The 26,317-nt window shown below is 46.2% G+C and overlaps 1 protein-coding gene across 1 annotated transcript; it reads left to right on the top strand.

Annotated features, from left to right (window-relative positions):
* Window positions 1-235: 235 nt before the first annotated feature.
* Window positions 236-22,964, top strand: LOC115080043 (glycine-rich cell wall structural protein 1.8-like). The gene is made up of 10 exons (XM_029584075.1): window positions 236-308; window positions 1,158-1,204; window positions 3,657-3,722; window positions 4,581-4,646; window positions 5,678-5,731; window positions 6,446-6,490; window positions 7,276-7,371; window positions 15,759-15,824; window positions 19,101-20,678; window positions 22,794-22,964. The coding sequence occupies exons 1-9, from the start codon at window positions 257-259 to the stop codon at window positions 20,670-20,672; spliced, it is 2,064 nt and encodes a 687-aa protein (XP_029439935.1). The 5' UTR covers window positions 236-256; the 3' UTR covers window positions 20,673-20,678; window positions 22,794-22,964.
* The last annotated feature ends 3,353 nt before the right edge of the window (window positions 22,965-26,317 follow it).

The raw sequence follows: 26,317 nt of genomic DNA, 5'->3' as shown, positions 1-26,317 counted from the left end.
CTGCATCAAGTGATCGTACAGTAGCTGCCATCAAGAAACTTGTGATTAGTTTGTCACTTTGCCACATCTTCAGGGGACATGGCTAACCTTTCAGGGATAGCAAACAAGGAGGTGGAACCGCGGTGTGGTCCATGATGAAACAGGAGGCACATGACACTGTGTAAGGCGCGAGCGAGCCCCCGCTGCCCCTGTATATAGTGCAGCGCTGAGCAGAGCACTCCTGTCATGCCCACAGATCAGGACCCAGTCTGCCACCATGAAGGCTGCACTCGTCTTCCTGCTGCTGGCTCTGAGCTGCTGCTTTGAGGGTGAGTTACTTTTGGGCAATTCCTTTCCCATATCCTGGTGTGCAAGAGATCATTCATCTCTCAAACCAGACAGCTGAAAAGTTATTATGGCAGGTTTCCGTAGAGAGCGATTACTGTAAGAATCATACCCAATCGCAATGAGTTGCAGTTATTAGTAGACAGTTAAAGAGTACTACGGTTTGCAGGCATTCTGTGATCGTGTGACCAGTTACCCATCTAAGCCATGCACCAAGGGAAGCTTTGCTATGCTGGAAAATGTTAAGTCTGTTTGTCGCAGTTACTCAGTAAGGTGGCGGAAGTTATTGGCTTGCAAACACCACTGGCAGTGAAAGAGTTACTAGCGTAAGAAGATGCTGAGATCTTGCTAATTGAAAATAACTCTCCCCCCTTCCCCTGTTGTCTAAATTCAGGCACCTAATAGGTGAGTGAGGGCAGTCTGGGGAAAGTAAGGGAGAGGCAGTTGGCACTGATTTCCAGCAGGAGGCTTATCTTAGCCACCTAAATAGCAGGGCCTCACCTGCTCTCAGCCCAAAACTTAGGCCCCTAGCTGGGGCTGAAATCTTCCCTAACTTTCAGAATCTATAACTCACACTCCTCCCATCTTAGGCTTTTGCTTTCTTGGGACTTACCTTAATTCCTAACTTGTGGACTCATAGTCCATCCATCGCCCAAGCCAGACCTTCACATAATAACATATCTAAAATTCCAATAAATGGTTTTCTTTCTTTCTTTATTTAAAAATCTTGTGTTCCGCTGCTTCCAATGCGGATGACAGGTGAACAATCAAAGTCACATAATGCAGTCTTACTACTTAAGGAGCTGATGCCGTGTCCTGTTCCTCTATTATAGGCTCTGTTGGCAACTTCCAGGTTCCCCGCAGCTGGAAAAAGCTCAATGTAAGTCTGACTGACGGGAAAAGTCCTCGCTGAGGGTAACTAGATCCATTCACAGCCTCCCCGATTGGGTCTCAGATGTATGAAATCAGGGGGTGTCCTGAATCCAAAACTGGGTTCTTAAAACTGAGAACTGGAGGCAGAGCCACGTAAGCTCCCTCTCTCTCTCACTCTGGTTATCATTTTCAGCACAGAATGTGTGCAGGGTTTCCAGCCTGTAGAGTGATTGCAGATTTCATTTGTGACAGTTCTGATATCCAAGAACCTCTTTTCTTTCCTTGAATATTTAATACATTTATATAAATACTCATACACTTTTCTGCAGAGAACTCCATGCAGCTGAAATCTCCTCCATCACTGAGCAAGCCCTTGTATTACCTTATACCCCAGCTGTCACTGACCCTCTGTCTGACAGTGGGAGAGTCATTATTTCTCTGGTCTAACTGAGTTATAACATGGTCCTTGCTCTCCTATAAAAGTGGACATGCAGCACATGCATCAGAAATATCCTCATAGTCATGCACCCCAGAGGTGGCTGCTGATAGACTTATGGAATTTTACATAGTAAACTGCTTTGGGATCCTGTTAGGATGAAAATGCCCATACAAGCCTGAATTAAGTTTTATTACTATGGGCTTCACAAAGGATTGACGATGAAGAAAGATACACTATTCGGGATTGTCCTGAATACAGGGGTACACGGTGACCTGGGGCTACCATTAGCTCCAGGGGCAGGGTTCTTTCCAGTGGTAGGGAAGATTGGACCTCCAAGGCACACAGGAGGAAAGAGTCTTACCCTCTCTTTCTCGCACAGATATATTCACAGCTGAGATGTTCTGGGTTTAAAGTCACCCTCAACCCCCAAAATAAACCTGGGCACACTTGTGGGGTGTTGGAACAGAAATTTACTGTAACCAAAAATATCTCCAAACAATCGGCAACAAATCTCCACTTGATCTTCACAAAACCCCCCCATATTATGTATTTGAAAAGTATTTATTACTCACTACTCCAAGAATCGTGGCGAGTTACAACTAACACAGAGCTTCATTACAAATTAACTTCACTTGAAACATCACAGTTCCTGGTTGCAATAACTCAGATTTCACAGTCAGCTCAAGACTGCTTGATTGAAAGAGCCAGGTCCTTAAGATCTTTAACTCCTTCATTTCAGAAAGTAATCACAATTTTCAAAGGAGTCACACGCATAACTGTAATCTTCTATCGTAGCAATTCTCAAAAGCCCATACGAATGTGTAAAGCACAGTTTTAAATGCATAAATCCTTTTGAAAATTATTTCCCCTCTGCATAATAACTTTATATGTATCTACACACACACACATATATATCTATGTTAGTAATTATCCAAAAAGGAGTTTGGTCCATCGGAGAACTCAGTTTTCAATTGCGTTATTACCTCACAGACATCCTCATCCTTGATGACCTTAAACTCTGCCCAAGAATTTACAACATGAGGTCCTACAGAGTAAACTAAATTTGTAAAATTATAAGTTGACAGATCCTTGTAATTTGTTCAACTTTTGATCCAAGCAATCAGCCAAAGCATCCTGATCAACAATCTCTGCTTGATAAGTATCAAGTTTTCTTGTCAACGACTTAACTCCTTGGGTTGATTAATAGAACCGGTAAAATACAGTCTTAGCTTTCTTCACTTCTCACTTATATTCTGTTGCTACTTTATATTCTGTTGCAACTTTTGTTGCCTAAATCCAAAGACGACAAAGGAAACTTTCTTGTATATTTATTAATTAAAACTTCCTGTTTCTGAGCTAGCTGACCGAAAACCTTCCTTAATTGCTCAAACCACGGAATAACTAAATCATCCACCTTAACTGCAGAAAAATATAAATTAAAACCATTTCTTTAAAATGCTTGGTCTAACTTTCTTCACAATTTTCCTTAGAGAGCCTTGTAAATTCAATCTTTAGCTCTCCAAACAAATATTACTGATTGTCTCAGACCTGCACGACTGAACTGGTGTCCCTTCAGGTAGCAGGTAGTCGGGAAGAAAAAACTGAGTGATGGAAGGGGGCTCCCAGTGGGGACAGGGATCTCCTGCCTCTCCTCTGATGTCAACACTGGACCTCTGAGTAAGAAGGTCATAATGCAGCAAAAATTCCTTACTATTCTCATGGGCAGGAATGGCGATAAAAAAAAAATCCTTCCCAGCAAAATTTTCAAAATACCTCAGAAACTCTTCTCTTGTGGGAAGGAAACCACTGTCCCTTCTGGTTCTGTAGGACAGGAACATAGATCCTCGTATTCCTGACCTCCTCCAGGCAAAGAGGGGAAATCCTACTGAAGGCCACCAAAACAAAGACAGACTTTCCGAAAGTCTTCTTGCCTAGGGTTAAATAATTTTCAACCTTACCAAATATACACAAGTTCTGTTGTTCCAGAAAGTTTTTAACTTGTTTTTAAACTTTCTTCTAGGAAGCAAAAAGCAGAGAATATTCTGTCCAATTTGCAATGATGAGTTGTATCTTCAGTTCACTTAAGGTACTACCTTTACAGCTACTTATTAATTGTCCCCAACTGAGCACCTGCAGCCTCCTGAATAGTGAGAGTGGTCTGGGCTCACATTCCAAGAAGCCTCCTAGTTAATTTGATATATCCAGATGCCACAGTGGGCAATGAAAGAGTAAAGGCCTGGAAAACAGAGCCAGAGAGAGAAAACTATTCAGAACAAGATATCAGGAAAACCTAGTCAGGGAGATCTGATGAGAACCAAGAAAAGACTGAGGAATCCAATAGGAAGTGAGGAGGAGAGGGCAGCAGCTGATAAGTCTAGTACGATGCCTCTCCAACCTGTTCTCTATGCAGTAGATAAAATTGCCAATACTGGGTCTACAGTGTATGTATAAAGCAGCTGGGGGTGAGTGCACACTCTTCTGGGGTTTCTGATATTACTAGCTGGGATCTCTCACTACCTTCTCAGGGATTTACATGAAGAGGGACCCCTTGCAATCCCACCTCTCTACTGTGTATTTTACTTCCAAAATAATATTAAGTGCTACTTAAATGGACTTTAGGTCAGTCTCATTTTAGGCTCAGAATAATATTAGTCCTGGTTTAGGAATAAGTGCCAGGAAATGGAGTGATAATTCTCAGGAGACGTTTTAGACAGGAATAAATATATAAGACTGCATGTCCCAGAATGCACTGAGACAAGATTTACATAAAGAGAGCAATCTACCTGAATGTAACTCATCTTCAGCCAGCAACGAATGGGTGGTAATTACAGGCAATAACGGTGGTAATTATATGCAATATGGAGGGAAAAGCCTAAGAGTTTGTTAGGTAGGAACTTGCCTGGAAAGTATTGCTCCATGCTGAAGCTTTTGATTTCTGTTTTAGGAAAGGAAGGTCAATCCCCACAGCCCGGAGTACCAAGGTGTCATGAAAATTCTCATCCAGCTGATGGTAAAGCTTATCAACAGATGGTGGTTGTGCCCGTATTCAAGAGACTGCCAGATGGCTCCAGGCTGAGCCAGACCTGAATTTGCACCCTGTGTATTTGGATGTGCAGCTCTGATTTTCCATTGATCTAGAACTATAAGTCCTTGCATGCATTAGCAAAGCCAGGACTGACCTAGCAATCCCTGATGACCTGCAGCCTCTGCTAACCCTATTTCCTCCAGTGCCCTGTCCAACTGACATGGCACCAGTTTTAGGGCAGTGGATTTGTGGGAGCATGCACAGTATGTCTGATTTCTAGTGATATCCCTGAACGGTCCTGAGAGGGACAGACCCAGGTATTTCTAGCAACTTCTCAGAATGGTTGTCCTGCTGGTGTTAATGCAAAAACAGAACTGCAAGTCTTAGAGATGGGAGTGTAAAATAGTAAACTAAGACTGGAATGGCCTGCATTCTACAGTCCCCCTCAGGATATCATCAGTGTATGTCACTAGGCAGATGTGAAAGGTGCAACCACAACTGGCTTTGCAACTGAAGGGGCCTTATGGTGGTTGCACCACACAGGCCTAAAGACTGCCCTGTAGTGTCAGTCAGAAGCAGGGCCTCACATCTTCCCAACATCAGATCTCCATTCATGGAGATCACAGGACCTATGGAAAACCCCAGACCCGCATGCAGCCTAGCCATGCATGTCACATTCCAGCAGCAGTGTCAGACAGGACATCCTGTGACATGGCGACATCAGGAAAGGCACAGCTAGGAACAAAGTCTGAAGTTTCAGTAATCCTCTCTGCTGAGCAAAACCCGAAAGAGCAGAAGCCATAGTACAGAAATTGCTGTAAATTTATCAGTGAAAATTTCCTGAGGCAAAGCAGTTTTCCCACCAGCGCAAATCTAGAGCAAAATGTTGAGATATCTGCCCCTGCGAATTACAGAAGCAGCAGCTAGAAAATGTCAGAGCGCTGAGCAGGAAGTATACTTAGCAGGCCATTACTTCATATGTTCTCCCTACTTACAATTCTTCCTTTGTCTTTCAGAAATCGCTGGCCTCAAGTGTTGAAACGTCAAAGGATGTGTTTCTGGATAACCTGGTACAAAGCACAGTTTGTCTTATTTCCTAGCAGACTCATGACATAAAACTGCTTTCCTCCATACCTGAGCTTTCTTAGATGATGGCAGAGAGTATAACCAGCAGATGGGAGCATACTGGTCTCTGATGGGTTGGGAAAGAGCACTGGTGATATTTTATTTATTTATTTAGAAACTTTTATATACCGGTATTAGTGGGGACATCATACCAGTTCACATATTAACTGAAAGCTTGGAAAGTACATTTCAACAGGGAGAATATAACTGGGCGGGGGGGTAAACCAAAAGGCAGTAGGAAGATAGAGAGAACATAACCAGAGAAAAACAATTTACAATTTACAATGAATGTCTTCTTAATATAAGGAGAGGGCGGTCACCTGAATTGGGGGGGGGGAGACTACAGAGGGGAAGGGAAAAGTAATTCAGTGTAGGCATGGTTGAACAGAAGTGTTTTTAGTTTCTTTTTGAATTTAATTGCACAGGGTTCAAGGCGCATGTGGACAGTATATTTCACCTGCCATCTCAGCATTCCCAGTCTGCACTGGGGTGAGACTCAATAATTAAACAGAGCATGTATGAAGATCCCTCCTGAGAGTGAAGAATCTCAGAGCTATGAGAAAGAGAGGGTGCCAGAGATCAACTAGCATGAGACAGGGAAAACAGAACATTTTAGCACCTTTCCCGCACTGTGCTGACTATCTTATGCTATTTTCTAGAATCTCGACAATTCCAATCGCAAGAATTTGCAACTACTCTGGGAGGTAAGACTATCATCTCTGATTATGTAGAAGAGCATTAAAATCCATTCCCATGTACGTGCCACTGATTCCATGGCCCTACTATCTCTGATTATCTAGAGGAGTATTAAAATCCATTCCCGTGTACGTGCCACTGATTCCATGGCCCTACTATCTCTGATTATCTAGAGGAGTATTAAAATCCATTCCCGTGTACGTGCCACTGATTCCATGGCCCTACTATCTCTGATTATCTAGAGGAGTATTAAAATCCATTCCTATGTACATGTCACTGATTCCATGGCCCTACTATCTCTGATTATCTAGAGGAGTATTAAAATCCATTCCCGTGTACGTGCCACTGATTCCATGGCCCTACTATCTCTGATTATCTAGAGGAGTATTAAAATCCATTCCTATGTACATGTCACTGTTTCCATGGCCCTATCATCTCTGATTATGTAGAAGAGTATTAAAATCCATTCCCATGTACGTACCACTGATTCCATGGCATGCTGGGAGGTCAGTCAGGAGATCAGAACAAGTCTCCTGTGCCATAGAGCAATAACCTCTACCCCTGTTTTCTTGGGCTTCTTATTAGATGGCCTCATATTTGTGGGCTTTCTGCTGTGTGAGAAATCCCTAAATGCTGAAGTGCATCTCTACAGATGCTTATCCAAAATAATTAAAACAGTCCTTGCTTTTGGGATGCACTCAACACCACCAAATTCAGTGTTTGAAATACAAGTTCTCTTTGGTGGGCTTTGCAGAAGGACTGCTCTGCAATCAGTCTCTCTCTTTTCTTTCAGGCTGAGACTGACGAGGCAGAGTTTGGACACCTTTGTTCAAAAATTGATCTTGAGGGCATCCTTGCAAACACTTTGCGGTCTTATGAAATATTGCTGGTAAGGGCAGTCTCTTATTACAATAATTGCTTTGATACATTTGTTATTTGAATCAAAATGACTTTAGCCTTTGCAAATCTACTTCTCTATCTCCTGTCTCTTGTCTTGGGCAATGTTGAATCTCTAAGCACCTGCTCTCAATATATTAGTCCATATATAAAAGCACTAAATAGTTATCATCTGATAAAGGCCTTGTGTGGCTCATAAGTGAAGGAGCGCCTTTCTCTAACATAGAGATAAGCGGGTTTGATTATAAATGTGACATATCTGATCAACTAACACTGACCCCCCCCCCCTCCCTCTAATGGGTCAGAGATGACCATCCTGCAACATTCCTTTCCAAAGCAGCGTACAAAACTCTGAAAATAATCTTCTAGAAGTATATCATGATTATGCAGCTAAAGGTCTTTATGTAATGGTTATTTGGGCTATATACTGTATGTAGTGCCAGTAAACACGTACCTCGTGACAGGTACCACCTCTAGTCAAGGGTACTGTAGACCCTAGAGTACAAACTGGCACCCTCAATACAGCATTCTGTATTAGTCAGGGCCAGTACAAGCCTATTTCGCGCACTAGGCGAATCTTCGGTTATTCACCCTCCCCCCCCCCCCCTCAACTTACCTATTGGCAGCAGCTCTAGCACAGCACTCCCCCCTACCCACAGCAATGGTTCCAGGACTGCCCTCCCTCCTACCCACAGCAGTGGTTCCAGGACTGCCCTCCCCCCTACCCACAGCAGTGGTTCCAGGACTGCCCTCCCCCCTACCCACAGCAGTGGTTCCAGGACTGCCCTCCCTCCCTCCTACCCTCAGCAGTGGTTCCAGGACTGCCCTCCCTCCCCCCTACCCTCAGCAGTGGTTCCAGGACTGCCCTCCCTTCCTCCTACCCTCAGCAGTGGTTCCAGGACTGCCCTCCCTCCTACCCTCAGCAGTGGTTCCAGGACTGCCCTCCCTCCCTCCTACCCTCAGCAGTGGTAGCTGTGGTACGAAAATTGGTAAGTGACGTGATCCAACAGTGCTTACACAGGAGAGGGGTTGTAGCCCTGTAAGGGCAAGAGCCCATGAGATTGGAAGCACCATATAAATTTCTGATACCACTCCTGGTTGGTTGTTGTCTTTTTCTCTTTAAAAGTAGTTTGATTGAGTGAAAGTTAAGATATAACCTGCTAGTTTGCAGTTTCCCCAAGTAGCTGTATAATAAAAAATTTTCTTACTTTAAAGCAATGCCATGAAATCAGTTTCGAGGAGAAGCCTGGCATTGTTTGAGTGTCTAAATGGACAATCCTGTGCCATTTGGACAGCTGAGTATGAGGCCAAGTTTTCAAAACGTATAAACTATAAAAAGTCTTGATGATATATTTATGCATTTATTACTAATTGCATAGTAAGAACGTAAACGGCATTAGAATAGAAACAAATGGACCTATGCAGTCTGCCCAGCTGAAATTCCTACAGCCAAAACCAGCTCCTTACCTCTCAACTTTTTTCCGACCACTGTCCTCCCAAAATGCGCTGAAGTGCTGGCCTCCACCACCTTTACTGATAGTAGGAGGGTGCATTTGTTGTGAAATGCAGCAAGGCATTCCGTATCATTAGGCATCATTGCAAAATGAAACAAAAAGAAAAACTCAGAGAGCTTGATATTCAGCTGCTGAGCAGCTGGGCGCAGCTGCACCGATAAATATACCCAGATATCTACATGATCCAACCTCTCCCTCTCGATCCCCTACTATAATGTTGCACATTTCTCTAACCAAGTTACTCTAAAGTTCTCTAACTATCTTACCCTCTCCCCCTACTTTAAAGTTGTAATGTTATAATATTTTAATGTAAGAATAATAAGAGGAGCACCCGGGAGGCGGTGTAGCACTTTATGTCCGGGATGGCATAGAGTCCAACAGGATAAACATCCTGCATGAGACTAAATACAAAATTGAATCTTTATGGGTAGAAATCCCTTGTGTGTCGGGGAAGACTATAGAGATAGGGGTATACTACCATCCACGTGGTCAAGATGGTGAGGCAGACAGTGAAAAGCTAAGAGAAATTAGGGAAGCTAACCAAATTGGTAGTGCAGTAATAATGGGAGACTTCAATTATCATATATAGAAAGACGTGGTATTTGATAGTTTTGAACAATCACAACGCTATATAAATCTTTTTATCAATTTTTACAATGTATATTTAAGGACCATCATACCACCCCCAGTGCTCACAAGTTATACTTGCACTTTCTGCACTTTCACAGGGTCATGTTTAATCAATTGGTCCAAATGACATCAACGTTCAATTTTTTCATTTTTTGCTATATAATAAGAAGGCAACTTTCCTTATTTCCAGGTTATCGGGGTTGCTTGTCCCGGGGCTGTCGGAGGCACTTGTCCGACGCGCGCGTTTCGCCAAGGCTGCTTCAGAGACATCCAATTCAAGCTCTCCAGATCCAGCACTTCCCCTTGCTTGGCGGGGTATCTAAACAGCGTTTATTTCATGCAAAATGCTGCGGGTCCATAAATTTTTCGGACACCGACGCCGCCGTCTCCCTGCTGAAATTTTCTGAGCAGGGAGACGGCGTCGGTGTCCGAAAAATTTATGGACCCGCAGCATTTTGCATGAAATAAACGCTGTTTAGATACCCCGCCAAGCAAGGGGAAGTGCTGGATCTGGAGAGCTTGAATTGGATGTCTCTGAAGCAGCCTTGGCGAAACGCGCGCGGACAAGTGCCTCCGACAGCCCCGGGACAAGCAACCCCGATAACCTGGAAATAAGGAAAGTTGCCTTTTTATTATATAGCAAAAAATGAAAAAATTGAACGTTGATGTCATTTGGACCAATTGATTAAACATGACCCTGTGAAAGTGCAGAAAGTGCAAGTATAACTTGTGAGCACTGGGGGTGGTATGATGGTCCTTAAATATACATTGTAAAAATTGATAAAAAGATTTATATAGCGTTGTGATTGTTCAAAACTATCAAATACCACGTCTTTCTATATAAGTTCATTTCAATCGTGGGATTTTTCATTAAGAGAATCTTTGTGTTTGGTTTTCACAGACTTCAATTATCCCAATATTGACTGGGTAAATGTAACATCGGGTCACGCTAGAGAGATAACGTTCCTGGATGGAATAAATGATAGCTTTATGGAGCAATTGGTTCAGGAACCGACGAGAGAGGGAGCAATTTTAGATCTAATTCTCAGTGGAGCACAGGACTTGGTGAGAGAGGTAACGGTAGTGGGGCCGCTTGGCAATAGTGATCATAATATGATCAAATTTGATTTAATGACTGGAAGGGGGGCAGTAAGCAAATCCACGGTTCTCGTGCTAAACTTTCAAAAGGGAAACTTTGATAAAATGAGAAAAATTGTTAGAAAAAACTGAAAGGAGCAGCTACAAAAGTAAAAAGTGTGCAAGAGGCGTGGTCATTGTTAAAAAATACCATTCTAGAAGCACAGTCCAGATGTATTCCACACATTAAGAAAGGTGGAAAGAAGGCAAAACGATTACCGGCATGGTTAAAAGGGGAGGTGAAAGAAGCTATTTTAGCCAAAAGATCTTCATTCAAAAATTGGAAGAAGGATCCAACAGAAGAAAATAGGATAAATGCATAAACATTGGCAAGTTAAATGTAAGACATTGATAAGACAGGCTAAGAGAGAATTTGTAACCTATCATTAAAATCATCCATTGTACCTAAAGACTGGAGGATAGCAAATGTAACCCTAATATTTAAAAAGGGCTCCAGGGGCGATCTGGGAAACTACAGACCGGTTAGCCTGACTTCAATGCCAGGAAAAATAGTGGAAAGTATTCTAAACATAAAATCACAGAACATATAGAAAGACATGGTTTAATGGAAGAAAGTCAGCATGGCTTTACCCAGGGCAAGTCTTGCCTCACAAATCTGCTTCACTTTTTTGAAGGAGTTAATAAACATGTGGATAAAGGTGAACCGGTAGATATAGTATACTTTGATTTTCAGAAGGTGTTTGACAAAGTTCCGCATGAGAGGCTTCTAGGAAAAGTAAAAAGTCATAGGATAGGTGGCGATGTCCTATCGTGGATTGCAAACTGGCTAAAAAGACAGGAAATAGAGAGTAGGATTAAATGGACAATTTTCTCAGTGGAAGGGAGTGGTCAGTGGAGTGCCTCAGGGATCTGTATTGGGACCCTTACTTTTCAATATATTTATAAATGATCTGGAAAGAAATATGACGAGTGAGATAATCAAACTTGCAGATGATACAAAATTGTTCAGAGTAGTTAAATCACCAGCAGATTGTGATAAATTGCAGGAAGACCTTGTGAGACTGGAAAATCGGGCATCAAAATGGCAGATGAAATGTAATGTGGATAAGTGCAAGGTGATGCATATAGGGAAAAATAACCCATGCTATAGTTACACAATATTAGGTTCCATATTAGGTGCTACAACCCAAGAAAGATCTAGGCTTCATAGTGGATAACACATTGAAATCGTCGGCTCAGTGTGCTGAGGCAGTCAAAAAAGTAAACAGAATGTTGGGAATTATTAGAAAGGGAATGGTGAATAAAACGGAAAATGTCATAATGCCTCTGTATCGCTCCATGGTGAGACCGCACCTTGAATACTGTGTACAATTCTGGTCACCACATCTCAAAAAAGATATAATTGCGATGGAGAAGTTACAGAGAAGGGCAACCAAAATGATAAGGGGAATGGAACAGCTCCCCTATGAGGAAAGACTAAAGAGGTTAGGACTTTTCAGCTTGGAGAAGAGACGGCTGAGGGGGGATATGATAGAGATGTTTAAAATCATGAGAGGTCTAGAATGGGTAGATGTGAATCGGTTATTTACTCTTTCGGATAGTAGAAAGACTAGGGGGCACTCCATGAAGTTAGCATGGGGCACATTTAAAACTAATCGGAGAAAGTTCTTTTTTACTCAACGCACAATAAAACTCTGGAATTTGTTGCCAGAGGACGTGGTTAGTGCAGTTAGTGTAGCTGTGTTTAAAAAAGGATTGGATAAGTTCTTGGAGGAGAAGTCCATTACCTATTAAGTTCACTTAGAGAATAGCCACTGCCATTAGCAATGGTTACATGGAATAGACTTAGTTTTTGGGTACTTGCCAGATTCTTATGGCCTGGATTGGCCACTGTTGGAAACAGGATGCTGGGCTTGATGGACCCTTGGTCTGACCCAGTATGGCATGTTCTTAGTCATATTATTATCAAGTTATAATGTAAACTGATGTGATATACCCCAATGAATGTCGGTATATAAAAACAAATAAATAAATATCTTAAAAGTTAGCTGGATAACATTAGGGCAGGTCTATGGACTGACCAGAGGTATCCAACTGAATGTTGGAACCCTCTTGGCTAGCTCAATTCCTCCCCCCCCCCCCCCCCCCAAGTTATCCAGCTAAATAATACGTCCATTCTGAATATTGGGCTCAATGAAATTCATTCAGTTCTCCTTATTTCAGATTGCAGCATTGCCAAAACCAAAGCAGCACAATCCCTGCCCAACACCCCAGCAATAAAAAAATTAAAGCTCTCCCTGGGCCTTCTCCGTCTTCTGCACTTTCCCCATGCAGCTCTCGGAAATGTTTACGTAGATTGTCCCGCATGGGGGTTGTTCCCCTGGCTGGCACCGCTTGGCTGTGCAATCATAGAACAGGGAGCAGAACAGCGCCGGTCTCAGGGCCGTGTGACAGCGAAAGGGGCATCATTTTTTCACTGCAGAGGTGCTGGTGGGGGGGTTTGCTGGAGGAAGGAGACGATCCAGCCCCACTTCTTTCCTGGTTTTCTATTTTCACTTTGGTGATTAGTTTATTTCAATTAAACAAAAGCCCTGCGCACGTAAAATTTGGGCTTTAGTGCACAAAGAAGTCGATTTTATAAATGTTGCTCATGCAAAAAACCCATGTACGCAGTGACGTGGCCATGCACGAGCAACATGTATTTTAAAAGCCGGAAGTTATGCGCGTGAGTAACCAAAAAGGGGTAGAGAGGGGGAGGAGTTGTGGGTGGAACATAGGCGTTTTGGGGCGGAGCCAACTGTTACACTCATATGTGCGTATTTTAAAAGCAGATGCCACAGCATGCCATGCAACTTTACTGCTGCTCCTGTGCAGGGGGAAGTCTGCAGATCTCGAGTTTTAAGGGTGACATGACAGGGTGAGGGATCCAGATCAACTGGGGGACATACAAGGTGAAGAATCAGAGGGATCTGGAAGAACTCAAGATTGACAGGGCAAGCTGGTAGCTTGTTGATAAAACTGGGAATATCCTTCATGCAAGCATGCTTTAAAATCTGCTGACATACGCGAGTTAAAGCTGGCAAAGTCCTACTGAACATAAGCAAAGTAGTTTTGCTTCCGTTATTTCTTATAACTAGGTGCATCGTTACGTACGGCAGGCGTATTTTACATCATACGCGCGTAACTGCGTGCACTGTTAAACATTCCAGCACATCTCCCCCCACACACCCGTGTGCTGGTGCACAGGCATCCATGCAGTTGTTTTAAAATCGACCTCTAAAAGGGGGGCAGGTAAATGTTTGGGCTGGGAAACGTACGTACATAGACGGCCGTTTCAGATTTCTGCATTCATTTTCCAGCGGGATTGCACTCGCACAAATGCAGGGCACACGTGATTCCAAGTTTTAAAGTGAAAATTATGCTACTGAGCCTGTGGCGGCGTATTTTGTTTTTACTGTTCCTCGTACAATTTAACGAGGGATGGGCATTTGGGAGAAATGAAAGAGTAAGTGAGAAAAAATGTTCTCTTTTGTTTTGCATCGTTTTCAAAAGTAAAATTCCGACAAAAAATTTGGTGGAATCTCGTTGTTTTTAATCATTTAATCAAAAAAGAATTGAGTTTAGGCTCGAAGCCGGAGCCTCACTTAGGGAGTAGACAGAGACCCAAAGCAGGGGTCCCCATCCTATGCCTCAGTGCAATACTGGCACCTTGGCCTAGGCTCGAGACCTGGGCCATGACCCAATGAAAGGGCCAAGACCTACACCTCAGCATGACACCAGAGTCTCAGGCTAGGCCAAAACCTGAGCAAAGGATCTCCCCATACTTATCAAATCTGATACGGCATCCTGCACCGATCTTGACACCAGGGCCTCGTTCCGGACCCAGGCCTGACACTGGAGCCTGGCCTGGAGGCCATGTACTGATGCCTGGGCCTAGGCCCAATACTGTGGCTCAATCCAGAGGCCGGGTCTCGATGCCTGGGCCTTGACTCAGGGTCACGCCCAGGCCTCAGTGCTCCTCTGTCATCTTCCTTCTTCGCCAACTGATGCCATCCACTGGGGTTGTTGCACCAGAGTTAATTAACTCTGGCGCAGCCTCCCTAATGGAGGGTGCCATTTGATATACAGCAGTAATTAGCTAGCCCCGGCATTGGGCCTGGGTCCGGATCCTGGCCAAGGCCTATGCATTGGAACCTAGCCTCCAGGCCAAGTCTGGCTACAAGCCTGGGTACGAGCAAGGCCCCGAAGTCAGGACATGGCCTGTGGGCTGCGTCTGGTGTGGGTCTGGGCCCTTGCCCAGGCATCAGGACCTGTCCTCAGGCCTAAGCTCTGTCCTAGGTCGAGGACCAGGCGTTGGGTCCAGGTCTCCAAGCCTGGGCCTTGCTAGGGCCTATGCTGAGGTTGAGGCAACCTACCGCAGCCTAAGCCTATGCAAGGTCGAGGCTTTAGGGACAGCTGGCCCTAATGCTTAGGCCATGGAAGATTGCTGTGACCTTGACCTAGGCCGCACGTAAGGCCTCAGTTTGGGCTGGGGCCTAGGCCTTATCTGTGGATCCCCTCCGGACTGGATAAGTGGGTGCTGGGGAGGATTCTGGCCCCAGGGTTGAAATGGGGGGCACGGAGATCCTGGGAGGCCCTGTTTCTTGTTTTTTTTCCAATGTTTATTTCATTTTTTTTTAAATGAAGGAAACAAAATAAACATTATACGAAAATAAATTTGAGAGGAAAAAGCCCTCCAAGAACGAAATGAAAAACGAAACAAAATTTTCCCCTCTTCTCACCCAATTGAGGTTTGATGTTGGTTGCATGTCATACTTTGGGTCTTTTAGAGGAAATGCGATTGCTAAATGGAATAAATAAACAAACAATTCCCCATGAACCTTCTCTTTGACAACTGGTGCAAAGACCGCGAGAATTTTCACTCTGCAAGCCAACGCAGCTGTGGGCGTCTGTGGCCTCTGCTGCTGGTCCCCGAGTCCTGACGGATGCTGACTCGGCTTGGGTTTAGAGCTGCGATCTCCATGCTGCAGTGTGAGAACGTACGTGTAAGAGAGTGAAGTGCCGCGAGCCTATGCTGCGGGAACGATGTGACGGAACATTGCTGCACGCTCACTGCGCTCAATCTCCCTCGTTCTAGGGCGGCCTTTTGGAATTTAGTGGCTTCGTTCTGAAACACATGATGGGACTCGTGGGGAACCTCCTGGTAAGCACACCTTATATCTGGATTGTTTGAGGTGGTGGTGGTGGTTTTTTTTTTTTTTTTGCTTTGTAGTCATCAGATTCATATTAACTTAGGGATTTAATGAATTTTCATGTGTTCCTGCCAAAACCTCACTCACACTCAGAGCACTGCAATCTTTGCCTCTCTTTCCTCAATCCCATGTTCTTCCTAGCACACTCTCTCTCCTGGAACGGGACTAGCAGAGAAATCGGTGATGGAGAGCAGGAAGCAGCAGGAGTGGGCTAGAAGAGAGGCAAGATCAGCACTGGTGACAGCTGGCAGAGAGTTGGGAGAGTCAGCCTTGGTCCATGCAGGCTGGAAGAGAGGCAGGATCAGCACTGGTGACAGCAGGCAGAGAGTTGGGAGAGTCAGCCTTGGTCCATGCAGGCTAGAAGAGACGCAGGATCAGCACTGGTGACAGCTGGCAGAGAGTTGGGAGAGTCAGCCTTGGTCCATGCAGGCTGGAAGAGAGGCAGGATCAGCACTGGTGACAGCAGGCAGAGAGTTGGGAGAGTCAGCCTTGGTCCATGCAGGCTGGAAGAGAAGAAGGATCAGCACTGGTGACAGCAGGCAGAGAGTTGGGAGAGTCAGCCTTGGTCCATGCAGGCTGGAAGAGAAGAAGGATCAGCACTGGTGACAGCTGGCAGAGAGTTGGGAGAGTCAGACTTGGTCCATGCAGGCTGGAAGAGAAGAAGGATCAGCACTGGTGACAGCAGGCAGAGAGTTGGGAGACTCAGCCTTGGTCCATGCAGGCTGGAAGAGAAGAAGGATCAGCACTGGTGACAGCAGGCAGAGAGTTGGGAGAGTCAGCCTTGGTCCATGCAGGCTGGAAGAGAAGAAGGATCAGCACTGGTGACAGCAGGCAGAGAGTTGGGAGAGTCAGCCTTGGTCCATGCAGGCTGGAAGAGAAGAAGGATCAGCACTGGTGACAGCTGGCAGAGAGTTGGGAGAGTCAGCCTTGGTCCATGCAGGCTGGAAGAGAAGAAGGATCAGCACTGGTGACAGCAGGCAGAGAGTTGGGAGAGTCAGCCTTGGTCCATGCAGGCTGGAAGAGAAGAAGGATCAGCACTGGTGACAGCTGGCAGAGAGTTGGGAGAGTCAGCCTTGGTCCATGCAGGCTGGAAGAGAAGAAGGATCAGCACTGGTGACAGCTGGCAGAGAGTTGGGAGAGTCAGCCTTGGTCCATGCAGGCTGGAAGAGAAGAAGGATCAGCACTGGTGACAGCAGGCAGAGAGTTGGGAGAGTCAGCCTTGGTCCATGCAGGCTGGAAGAGAAGAAGGATCAGCACTGGTGACAGCTGGCAGAGAGTTGGGAGACTCAGCCTTGGTCCATGCAGGCTGGAAGAGAAGAAGGATCAGCACTGGTGACAGCAGGCAGAGAGTTGGGAGACTCAGCCTTGGTTCATGCAGGCTGGAAGAGAAGAAGGATCAGCACTGGTGACAGCAGGCAGAGAGTTGGGAGACTCAGCCTTGGTCCATGCAGGCTGGAAGAGAAGAAGGATCAGCACTGGTGACAGCAGGCAGAGAGTTGGGAGACTCAGCCTTGGTTCATTCAGGCTGGAAGAACTTTGCTCGGGCCATGCCTTGGCTTCAACAAAGGAGGGATCAGTGGGAGCCAGGTGGAGCCTTAAATGAAAGGAGTAGACAGGAAGCTTGGAAGAAGTAGGGGTGAGAGCTGGGAGTTTTGGGAAAGAGGGGGTATCAGACAGAGAGAAATGTAGGGGGTCTTTCTAAAGCTGAAAGGAAGATAGGGGTTTACTAGTATGAAGGGAGAAGAGAATGGGGGGGGGGGTGCAGGAAGAAAGCTGGAGAGGGTTCAAACCTTATGGGGGCTTCCTGGGGAAAGAGAACCAGATGCAGGGGTGGGGGCAGAAAGAGAAAGCTGCTGTGGGGGAAAGAAACAGTCTTTCCCCCACTTGGAAACAACAACAAGGAGCGGGAATCTTGCGGGACTGTTGAGCAATTCACGGTTTATCTCTTGAAGAAAGTTCATCTCTTGAGTTTGCTGTGTCTCGCGTATGCGGAAGGCTGATACCTTTCATGAGACTACGTATTGCTTTTCTGAGGCTGTTTATCCATTTTGTGACGTGCACTTTAGTAGCTGAAGTAAAAATTTGAACTATGGCTCAATGATCCTTTTAACATCAGCATCTTCTTATATTTTGTCTACACATGGATTTCGTCCTGTACATTGAGGATTTTCTGACTTGCATACACATCTTCATGTAACCTGACTTAGGTTTTCCTGAGCTGTGGTTTCTGCAGGTGAGGGTGGATTTGTCCTGGTTTGCAGGGAGAACCCCTGTGGTCAGTTATCCACTGCCCATCCCAGGCCCAGGACATTTTAAACTATGGGATGCAAGGCATATGAGACAGAGAGAGAGAGCGCACTTTCTCTCCATCCTCGCGATCTCCCCAGCTCCCTTCACGGACACCGTATGATTTTAAAAAGCAGCAACCATGCAAGAGGAGGAAGTCAGGCTTCCACAAGGACAGAGGCAAAGCCTCTTTCAGCTGTGTCCCTGCAGCCAGAGGAGCTGGGTCTGGTATGGGGATAGTCTGTGTGCTCTCTACAGCCATGACCAATCCTACTGACACAGGGGTGAGGGAACAATGGACAGGAAGGGTCACTGAGGATGTGAGAAAGGCAGGAAAGAGGGAGGAGGAGGAATGAGTTGGGCTTGATGAGGGAGGGGTAAGACAGAGATGAAGAGGAGAGATGGAGGGAATGGGAGAGAAAGGCAAAAAAATTAAAATGTAAGAAATCAGAACAGAAAAATTGTAAAAAAAGACAGAAAAGATAGATGTTTACGTCTTGGCTGATGGTGATTTCCTCGCAGTATAATAGTGAATTGCTCTGCTGCTAACACTTATCTCCATTTTTGATTTCTTTTCGTGGGTAAGGATGATTGTCTGTGGCATAACTTCCAATGCCTCCCTCCTGTCCCTGACCCAGCAGAGTCCTGGAAGGGAATGTGAGCCACCTCCTCCCTCTGTGAGAGTGCGTGCACCCCTCCTGCTCCCTCTCGCCTCAGCTCTACGCCACACTCCACGTCCCCGGGACATTTCCTATCCAGATGCAGCAGAATGAGCAGGAAAAAACATTTCTATTATCGGACGTTTCCAGAGAGCACTTGGTGACCTTTCCCCTTTACTGCTTCTGCTGCACCTACAATCCTTGGGGTGGGTGTGCCAGTGGGACCAGCACTCACTCCCTTTCTCTGCCTCTTTCAACCTCCTTATTTCTTCTCTCGTTTAGGGTGTTGACAGCAAAGAAGGAATCATTGGAAGCATTCTGGGGGGCAAAGGACTTCTTGGAGGCGCTCTGAAAATTATGGGAGGCACTTGGGATCTTCTTTTTGGCAAAGGCAGCTCGGGTAGCAGTGGAGCTGGAGGAGGCATTGGTGGAGGGGCTGGCAGTGCAGGTGGATTTGGTGTAGGAATAAACATTGGTGGCAAAGGAGGAGGCATTGGTGGAGGTGCGAGAGGAGGCTTTGGTGGAGGTGCGAGAGGAGGCATTGGTGGAGGTGCGAGAGGAGGCTTTGGTGGAGGTGCGAGAGGAGGCATTGGTGGAGGTGCGAGAGGAGGCTTTGGTGGAGGTGCAGGAGGAGGCATTGGTGGAGGTGCAGGAGGAGGCATTGGTGGAGGTGCGAGAGGAGGCTTTGGTGGAGGTGCAGGAGGAAGCATTGGTGGAGGTGCAGGAGGAAGCATTGGTGGAGGTGCGAGAGGAGGCATTGGTGGAGGTGCGAGAGGAGGCATTGGTGGAGGTGCAGGAGGAGGCATTGGTGGAGGTGCAGGAGGAGGCATTGGTGGAGGTGCAGGAGGAGGCATTGGTGGAGGTGCAGGAGGAGGCATTGGTGGAGGTGCAGGAGGAAGCATTGGTGGAGGTGCAGGAGGAAGCATTGGTGGAGGTGCAGGAGGAAGCATTGGTGGAGGTGCAGGAGGAAGCATTGGTGGAGGTGCAGGAGGAAGCATTGGTGGAGGTGCGAGAGGAGGCTTTGGTGGAGGTGCGAGAGGAGGCTTTGGTGGAGGTGCGAGAGGAGGCATTGGTGGAGGTGCAGGAGGAAGCATTGGTGGAGGTGCAGGAGGAGGCTTTGGTGGAGGTGCAGGAGGAAGCATTGGTGGAGGTGCAGGAGGAAGCATTGGTGGAGGTGCGAGAGGAGGCTTTGGTGGAGGTGCAGGAGGAAGCATTGGTGGAGGTGCGAGAGGAGGCATTGGTGGAGGTGCGAGAGGAGGCTTTGGTGGAGGGGCAGGAGGAAGCATTGGTGGAGGTGCAGGAGGAAGCATTGGTGGAGGTGCAGGAGGAAGCATTGGTGGAGGTGCAGGAGGAAGCATTGGTGGAGGTGCGAGAGGAGGCATTGGTGGAGGTGCGAGAGGAGGCATTGGTGGAGGTGCGAGAGGAGGCTTTGGTGGAGGGGCAGGAGGAAGCATTGGTGGAGGTGCAGGAGGAAGCATTGGTGGAGGTGCAGGAGGAAGCATTGGTGGAGGTGCAGGAGGAAGCATTGGTGGAGGTGCGAGAGGAGGCTTTGGTGGAGGGGCTGGCAGTGCAGGTGGATTTGGTGTAGGAATAAGCTTTGGTGGTAGAGGAGGGGGCACGGCTGGTGGCACTGGTGGAGCTGCAGGCAGAATTGATTGGAAAGAAGGTGGGGCAGTTAGCGGTGGTGGTGGGGGCAGCTTCAGTGCGGGAGGCCATGGAGGCGGTGGAAGCTACGTTGTAACTAAAGTTGAAAGTACCAAGTTTAAAGGCAACGAAGGCACGGCTGGTGGTTACGCAGCTGGAGGCAGCTTTACCAGCAAAACGTTCCCCGTGCAAGAAATCCACATGGGCTGAGCGTGCGTAAGTATCTCTTTAATAATTCTTCACAAACCTCAAACATGCAAGAAGAGTTTCGCATGAATCTGGCAGTCCTGATTTCCGATGATGACACAGATCACCCAAAACGCTTTATTTCTGCTGTACCCAAAGCTGCAAACGAAGGGGCTGATGCAAAACGGGCTTTAAGGTATTCACCCCAAATCTAAAAAGAAAACGGGTGCCCGACCTGCACATTTTTAGCCTCAGAAATTAACGCCTGCCCAGAGCAGCAAAAAAAAGTGAACAGAAAAGCAGAAAATACTCCGACTTAATATCATGGCGATTTTTCAAAATGTAATATTTATTTTGGTTCAGTAATGAAACGAATTGAAATAAATATGAAACAAACTTACACACAAATAAAACAAAACAAAATGAAAAAGTGAAATCAAATTAAAAGATTTTCCCTGCACAGCCTTAGAGATCCGATGACTTCAGTTCTTCAGGACCCAGCCAGCCAGGTTTTGGGCAGGAAATCCACAGGGAATAGGATGAGCTGGATTTGCCTATTGGGAACCCTGCTTGGGGAATGTCACAGTGTGGGGGGCAGATCTCAGGCTTTGCCAGGCTGCAGCATGCGGGGTCCCTTCATGGGGAATTCTAGATATTAGTATACGGGGACTGGGCAGTCTTATTTGGGATATGCCATCCCCTTGCACACTCTCCCTTTCCTTCCAATATGCTCGCTGGCTCTTTCATACCCCCAACCCTGTCTCTCTCTGCCCTCTCAGTCTCAATGCATCTAACCTATCACACCTCTGCCCCCCCCTCCTCATGTCAACTCTGCTTCTCTCCCCACTGATTACCTCTCCATCACATCTTCCATCACATCTTCCATCACATCTTCCATCACTCTCATACACATCTCCCATCACAATCCCTCCCCATCCACCTCATCTCTGGCTCTCTCTCACTCCACCCATCCTCCAGCTTTCTTTAACATATCCTGCTCTGCTTCTCTACACACCTACCCCAATCTCACCAGCTGTTTTGCACTCATACCCCCCCCCCCCCCCCCCCACACACACACACACACACACACACACACTGTTCCCATGCATCCTCTACTGTGGATCTCTTATCACCTCTTCTTCCTCATGACCTTAGTCCCACTCCTCTGATGCTGCAGAGGACTCAGGAAGATGGACCTGGGGGGGGGGGGGGGGGAGGCAAAAGTGTCAAAGCCCAAGCTTGCACTACTGAGGTTAGGGAGAAAAGAGGACATTGAATCCCCTCATCAAGCTCCCCCACAGAAAGATCCTCACCACCTCGACATTCGCCTCAATTTTTGCCACCCCCCCCCCCCCCAATAATTCACCCACTCCTCACTTCCCTAACATTCAACTCCTTTTGCACCAACTCCCCCCAAGCAAACCCAGAGGAAAACCCAGCCCTCCAGGTAATGTCTGTCGGTGGGTGCCATGTGCCCCCCACCGTCCAACGAAGAACCTAGACAGGTGCTCCCTGACGCACACGTGGAAGACCTGAGCTATGCAAACAGCTTGGAAATTATGCAGTGCGTGCTCCACTGCAAGGCAGGTGACACAAGGGCTGTCAGCAGGTCCACAGGCAACCAGAGAGCTAGGGGACCAGATGGAGCCACAGCGAAAGGCAGCCTGGAAAAATGAGCCACAGACCCAGAGAGAAGCCATCAAAATTGGGTCTGGTCTATGCAGGGAGGGGGGATGTAGGTGCTGGGTTCAAGCTGGGAGTGGGTGGGCTTGTTAGATAACCAGGATGGAGTTGATGGGAGGGGAGATGGGGAGGTGACGAGTTGATGGGGGGCAGGCTTGGTGGGGCAGGGGAGAGGGTCTGAGAGTGCTGGGGAGGAGAGTGCATCGGGGCTGCTGGGAATCAGCTAGTATTATCCTCTCTGATGTAACTCAGATGACAGCTGAACATGAGCAATACATGTTTTTCTTCAGTCTAGGTGAGCAGAACCCCTGCAGTGAATGTCTGTGGAAGAGAGGCAGATGTTCCTGACTCAATCTCTTTTGCAGCCTTTTTGAATAGAATAACTTTGTATGGAAATGATGGATTTTGCTGAACTGAGAGGTAAATAACAATAGTTTTTATTTCTCTTACACTGGGTTCTAGGGCCTCAGTATCAGCTGGAGGAATCCATGCAATGATGATTCTCCTTTCTGTTCAACAGGACCGGTCCGCTTCCATTTTTCCTCACACACAAAGCACCTTTTCCTGCAGACCCTGTCTGTGATTTTCCTCTCTCTGTCCTCTTCTTTCAATAAAGTAAACGTGCTGAAAGTCTTGCTTCCACAGCTGGTTTGGTTCTTAGGGTGAACTGGTGATTCAGCCTGTCCCCTTTGCCCCTGGTTTCTAGGATAATAGAGTGAGGTTCTTCACGCAGCCCCATGAGGTCAGAGCTGTGTTTCAGGAGGATCCTGCCCTGGGGGTCGGACTTACAGCAACTATAGAGTCGGAGAAGGCCAGAACCATAGAGCTGCTCACGCCCTGTTAGACGATGGCTCCGCCTCTCACAACCTGCTGGGCCCCTCCTTCCATCCTCTTCCTCATACTAGGGGCCACAATCAGGGCTGTGCTGGAGGAGGAGGCAAACAGGCTCTCCTCTCTCACCCCCTGCTGGATGCTCTTCAGAGGAAAGGGCTCCTTCTCTTATTATGGTAACATCTCCTCTCCCCAGGAAGAAATAGATAGAGGATGACATAACTCCAGTGTTATAGAAATTACATTGGTTGCCGATACAACACAGGATTGTGTGCAAAGTTCTTTCTACACTTTCTCATACAATTTACTCCATCTAGGGACTTACAATCAGCAAACATGCCCACTGAATGCTGGGAAGAGTAAGAGAAAGGGAAGCATGTGCAGCGGGACCTCTTCTGTAGACCAAAATGCCAGAAACACTGAGACTCGTAGCTGACAAAAAACTGTTTAGAAAAGGGATTACAGTGAGTTACAAACAAAGCTCTGTTTGAGGGCTGCATATAACCTCCCGTTACTTCACAGCTATTACATGACCTTATGATGGGGTTTTTTATGTTGCTTTATATTGACAATGTGTCTTTTGTTTGTCTCTTGTTTTTAACTACATGTGTGTTTTATTGTAAGCCACTTTGGTTTAAAGCAGTATAGAGGAAATGTTTAAATAAATAGATAAATACATATTTAAAACTTTTCAGCTACAGTAAGGAGTAACCCACCGATTCTTCAGAATGGGGAACAAAATCAATATTTTCCAGGCTCCCGCATTACCCAGCAGCCCCAATAGAAGCAACAGACAAATCTAGAGCAAACCAGTTTGCCCAATTCACTTCGTTTCTCCCACCTGTAGAACGAGCCACTCTCAGGTTTAACATAGTTTTACTCAACAACAGTAAAAAAAGGATTAAAATAGGGGAGGAGGGGAAAATAAATCTGTATTTACAGCAGAAAGGCAACGTAAGATAAACAGCAGAGAGCAAAACGCAGGTGTGAAGTCGTCTTTCCATGGGCAGCACGTGAAGCCCAGGCAGAAATCCCAGTAGGACTGGGAATGTGACATGCTGAGCGGGTTATGATGGGTTAACCGGAGACACAACCGACAATCACTGAAGCCAGATAGGAAATCCCTCCCTCTTCTTACAAGCAGAGCCTGCCTTGGGAACGGCTGTCTGTGACGATCAGGCAATGGCTCTAGAGTTCATAGGAAAAGGTTTCCAGGGCCGCTGCAAGGGAATTGGGTACTCCAGATAAATCTGACAGCCTGGCATCCTCCTCCCATCATATCCTCCCCACACACAACAAAAAAAATCATACATTTATAAAAAAAAGCTTTTTACAGTTTTCTGAGGTAAAGATATAATTCCATTTATATTCCACCTTTCAGGCACTTCAAAGCAGTTTTTCATCATGTACATTATATTTACCCACACTACTGCTGTGGGAACCAGAAAATCCTGCAAAAAAGGCACTTGGATCTCATATGGTATTAGGTCTATTATAACGTACATTGGGTGTTGGCTTGGCCCTCAGAAAGCCATGAGCAAACTGAATCACAATAACAATATAGTAAACCTTCCATACCAAAACAGAACTAACTGCCAGCACTCAAAACAGTAACAACCCTATCTATGAAAAGGCAACACTGCAAATTTCACCAGGCCCTGAAACACCAACACACCTCCTACTAGGAAAACAAAACAAGTCAGGCAATCCTGGTGATGGCTCCTGCCGTGAAGAGGCAACGGCGGCATCAGGCCGCGAGGAGTGGCAGTGCCACCCTAGGTCGCAAGAAGCAAGGGACTGGAGACGTCGGCCCAGATGGTGAGGTGAGTGAGGCTGCTCGCAGTCGGGACCTGCGAGCAGCGGAGCACAACAGTGAACTTTGGAAACATGCCTAAGATGAGCTCCAGGACCTTGTGAGACTGGAAGACTGGGCATCCAAATGGCAGATGAAATTTAATGTGGACAAATGCAAACTGATGCATATAGGGAAAAATAACCCATGCTGAAGTTACACGATGTTAGATTCCACATAAGGAAAGAGATCTAGGCGTCATAGTGGATAACACATTGAAATCGTCGGCTCAGTGTGCTGCGGCAGTCAAAACAGCAAACAGAATGTTAGGAATTATTTATTTATTGGTTTTTATATACCGCCGCTCAGAGATATCACGTCGGTGAAATTATTAGGAAGGGAATGGTGAATAAAACGGAAAATGTCATAATGCCTCTGTATCGCTCCATGGTGAGACCGCACCTTGAATACGGTGTACAATTCTGGTCGCCGCATCTCAAAAAAGATATTTATTTATTTGTTGAGTTTTATATACCGTCATTCGGTAGAGCCATCATAACTGTTTACAAAAATATACATTTTCTTAGCAGTTGTGAAACAGTAAAAACAATTTGAACAATATCAGAAATAAGCATATCAAGTCCAGAGAGCATTATTAGGTTGGAAGAGGAGGGTATGCAGTTCAGGGTGAAGAAAATGTATTAAGAGGTTTATTTTATTTATTTATTTATTTATTTTAACACTTTTTTATACCGGCATTCGTAGGACACATCATGTCGGTTTACAGTCAACTGAGAAAGGAAATTACAAAGAACAAGGGAGGGGCTAACTGGGTAATACAAAATACCAAGGAAGAGAGAGTTAACAGCAGAATTACAACTTTTGCATTCAAGTTAGGGTTAAGTATGCAAAGGAACTTATATACAAATTAAACGAGGCATGTACACTTGAGAAATTGACATGTGTGGGCTTATTTACAGTAAGGGGAGGCAAGTGCACATATGTATAGTTAAAAGCTAGAGGGGGGGGGAGAAAGTAGGGAGGGAGCAGGGGGAGAGGGGCGGGTGGGGTAAAGTGGGGGTAAAGTGGGGTAAAGTGAAAAGGGGTACAGTAAGGCACGGGTACTTTGAGGGAGGGGTTACTAGGGGGTGAGAGGGAGGGGTAATAGGGGTATTAGGGGTGTTGGGGGTATTAGGGGGCTAGGAGTGTATTAGGAGTGTATTAGGAGGTATTAGGTATTAGGGGTATTAGGGGGCTAAGAGTGCAAGGGAAGGAAGCAGGAGGGGTGATGGGAAGGAGAGTGGGAGGACAGGGAGGTGGTATAAAGGCTGAGCGTGAGCTAAGGTGGTTCGTAGGACAAAAT

This window comes from Rhinatrema bivittatum, chromosome 18 (assembly GCF_901001135.1).
Source record: "Rhinatrema bivittatum chromosome 18, aRhiBiv1.1, whole genome shotgun sequence".
NCBI lineage: Eukaryota > Metazoa > Chordata > Amphibia > Gymnophiona > Rhinatrematidae > Rhinatrema > Rhinatrema bivittatum.
The sequence above is the reverse complement of the archived record's forward strand: the minus strand, read 5'-3'. Positions and strand labels throughout refer to the sequence as shown.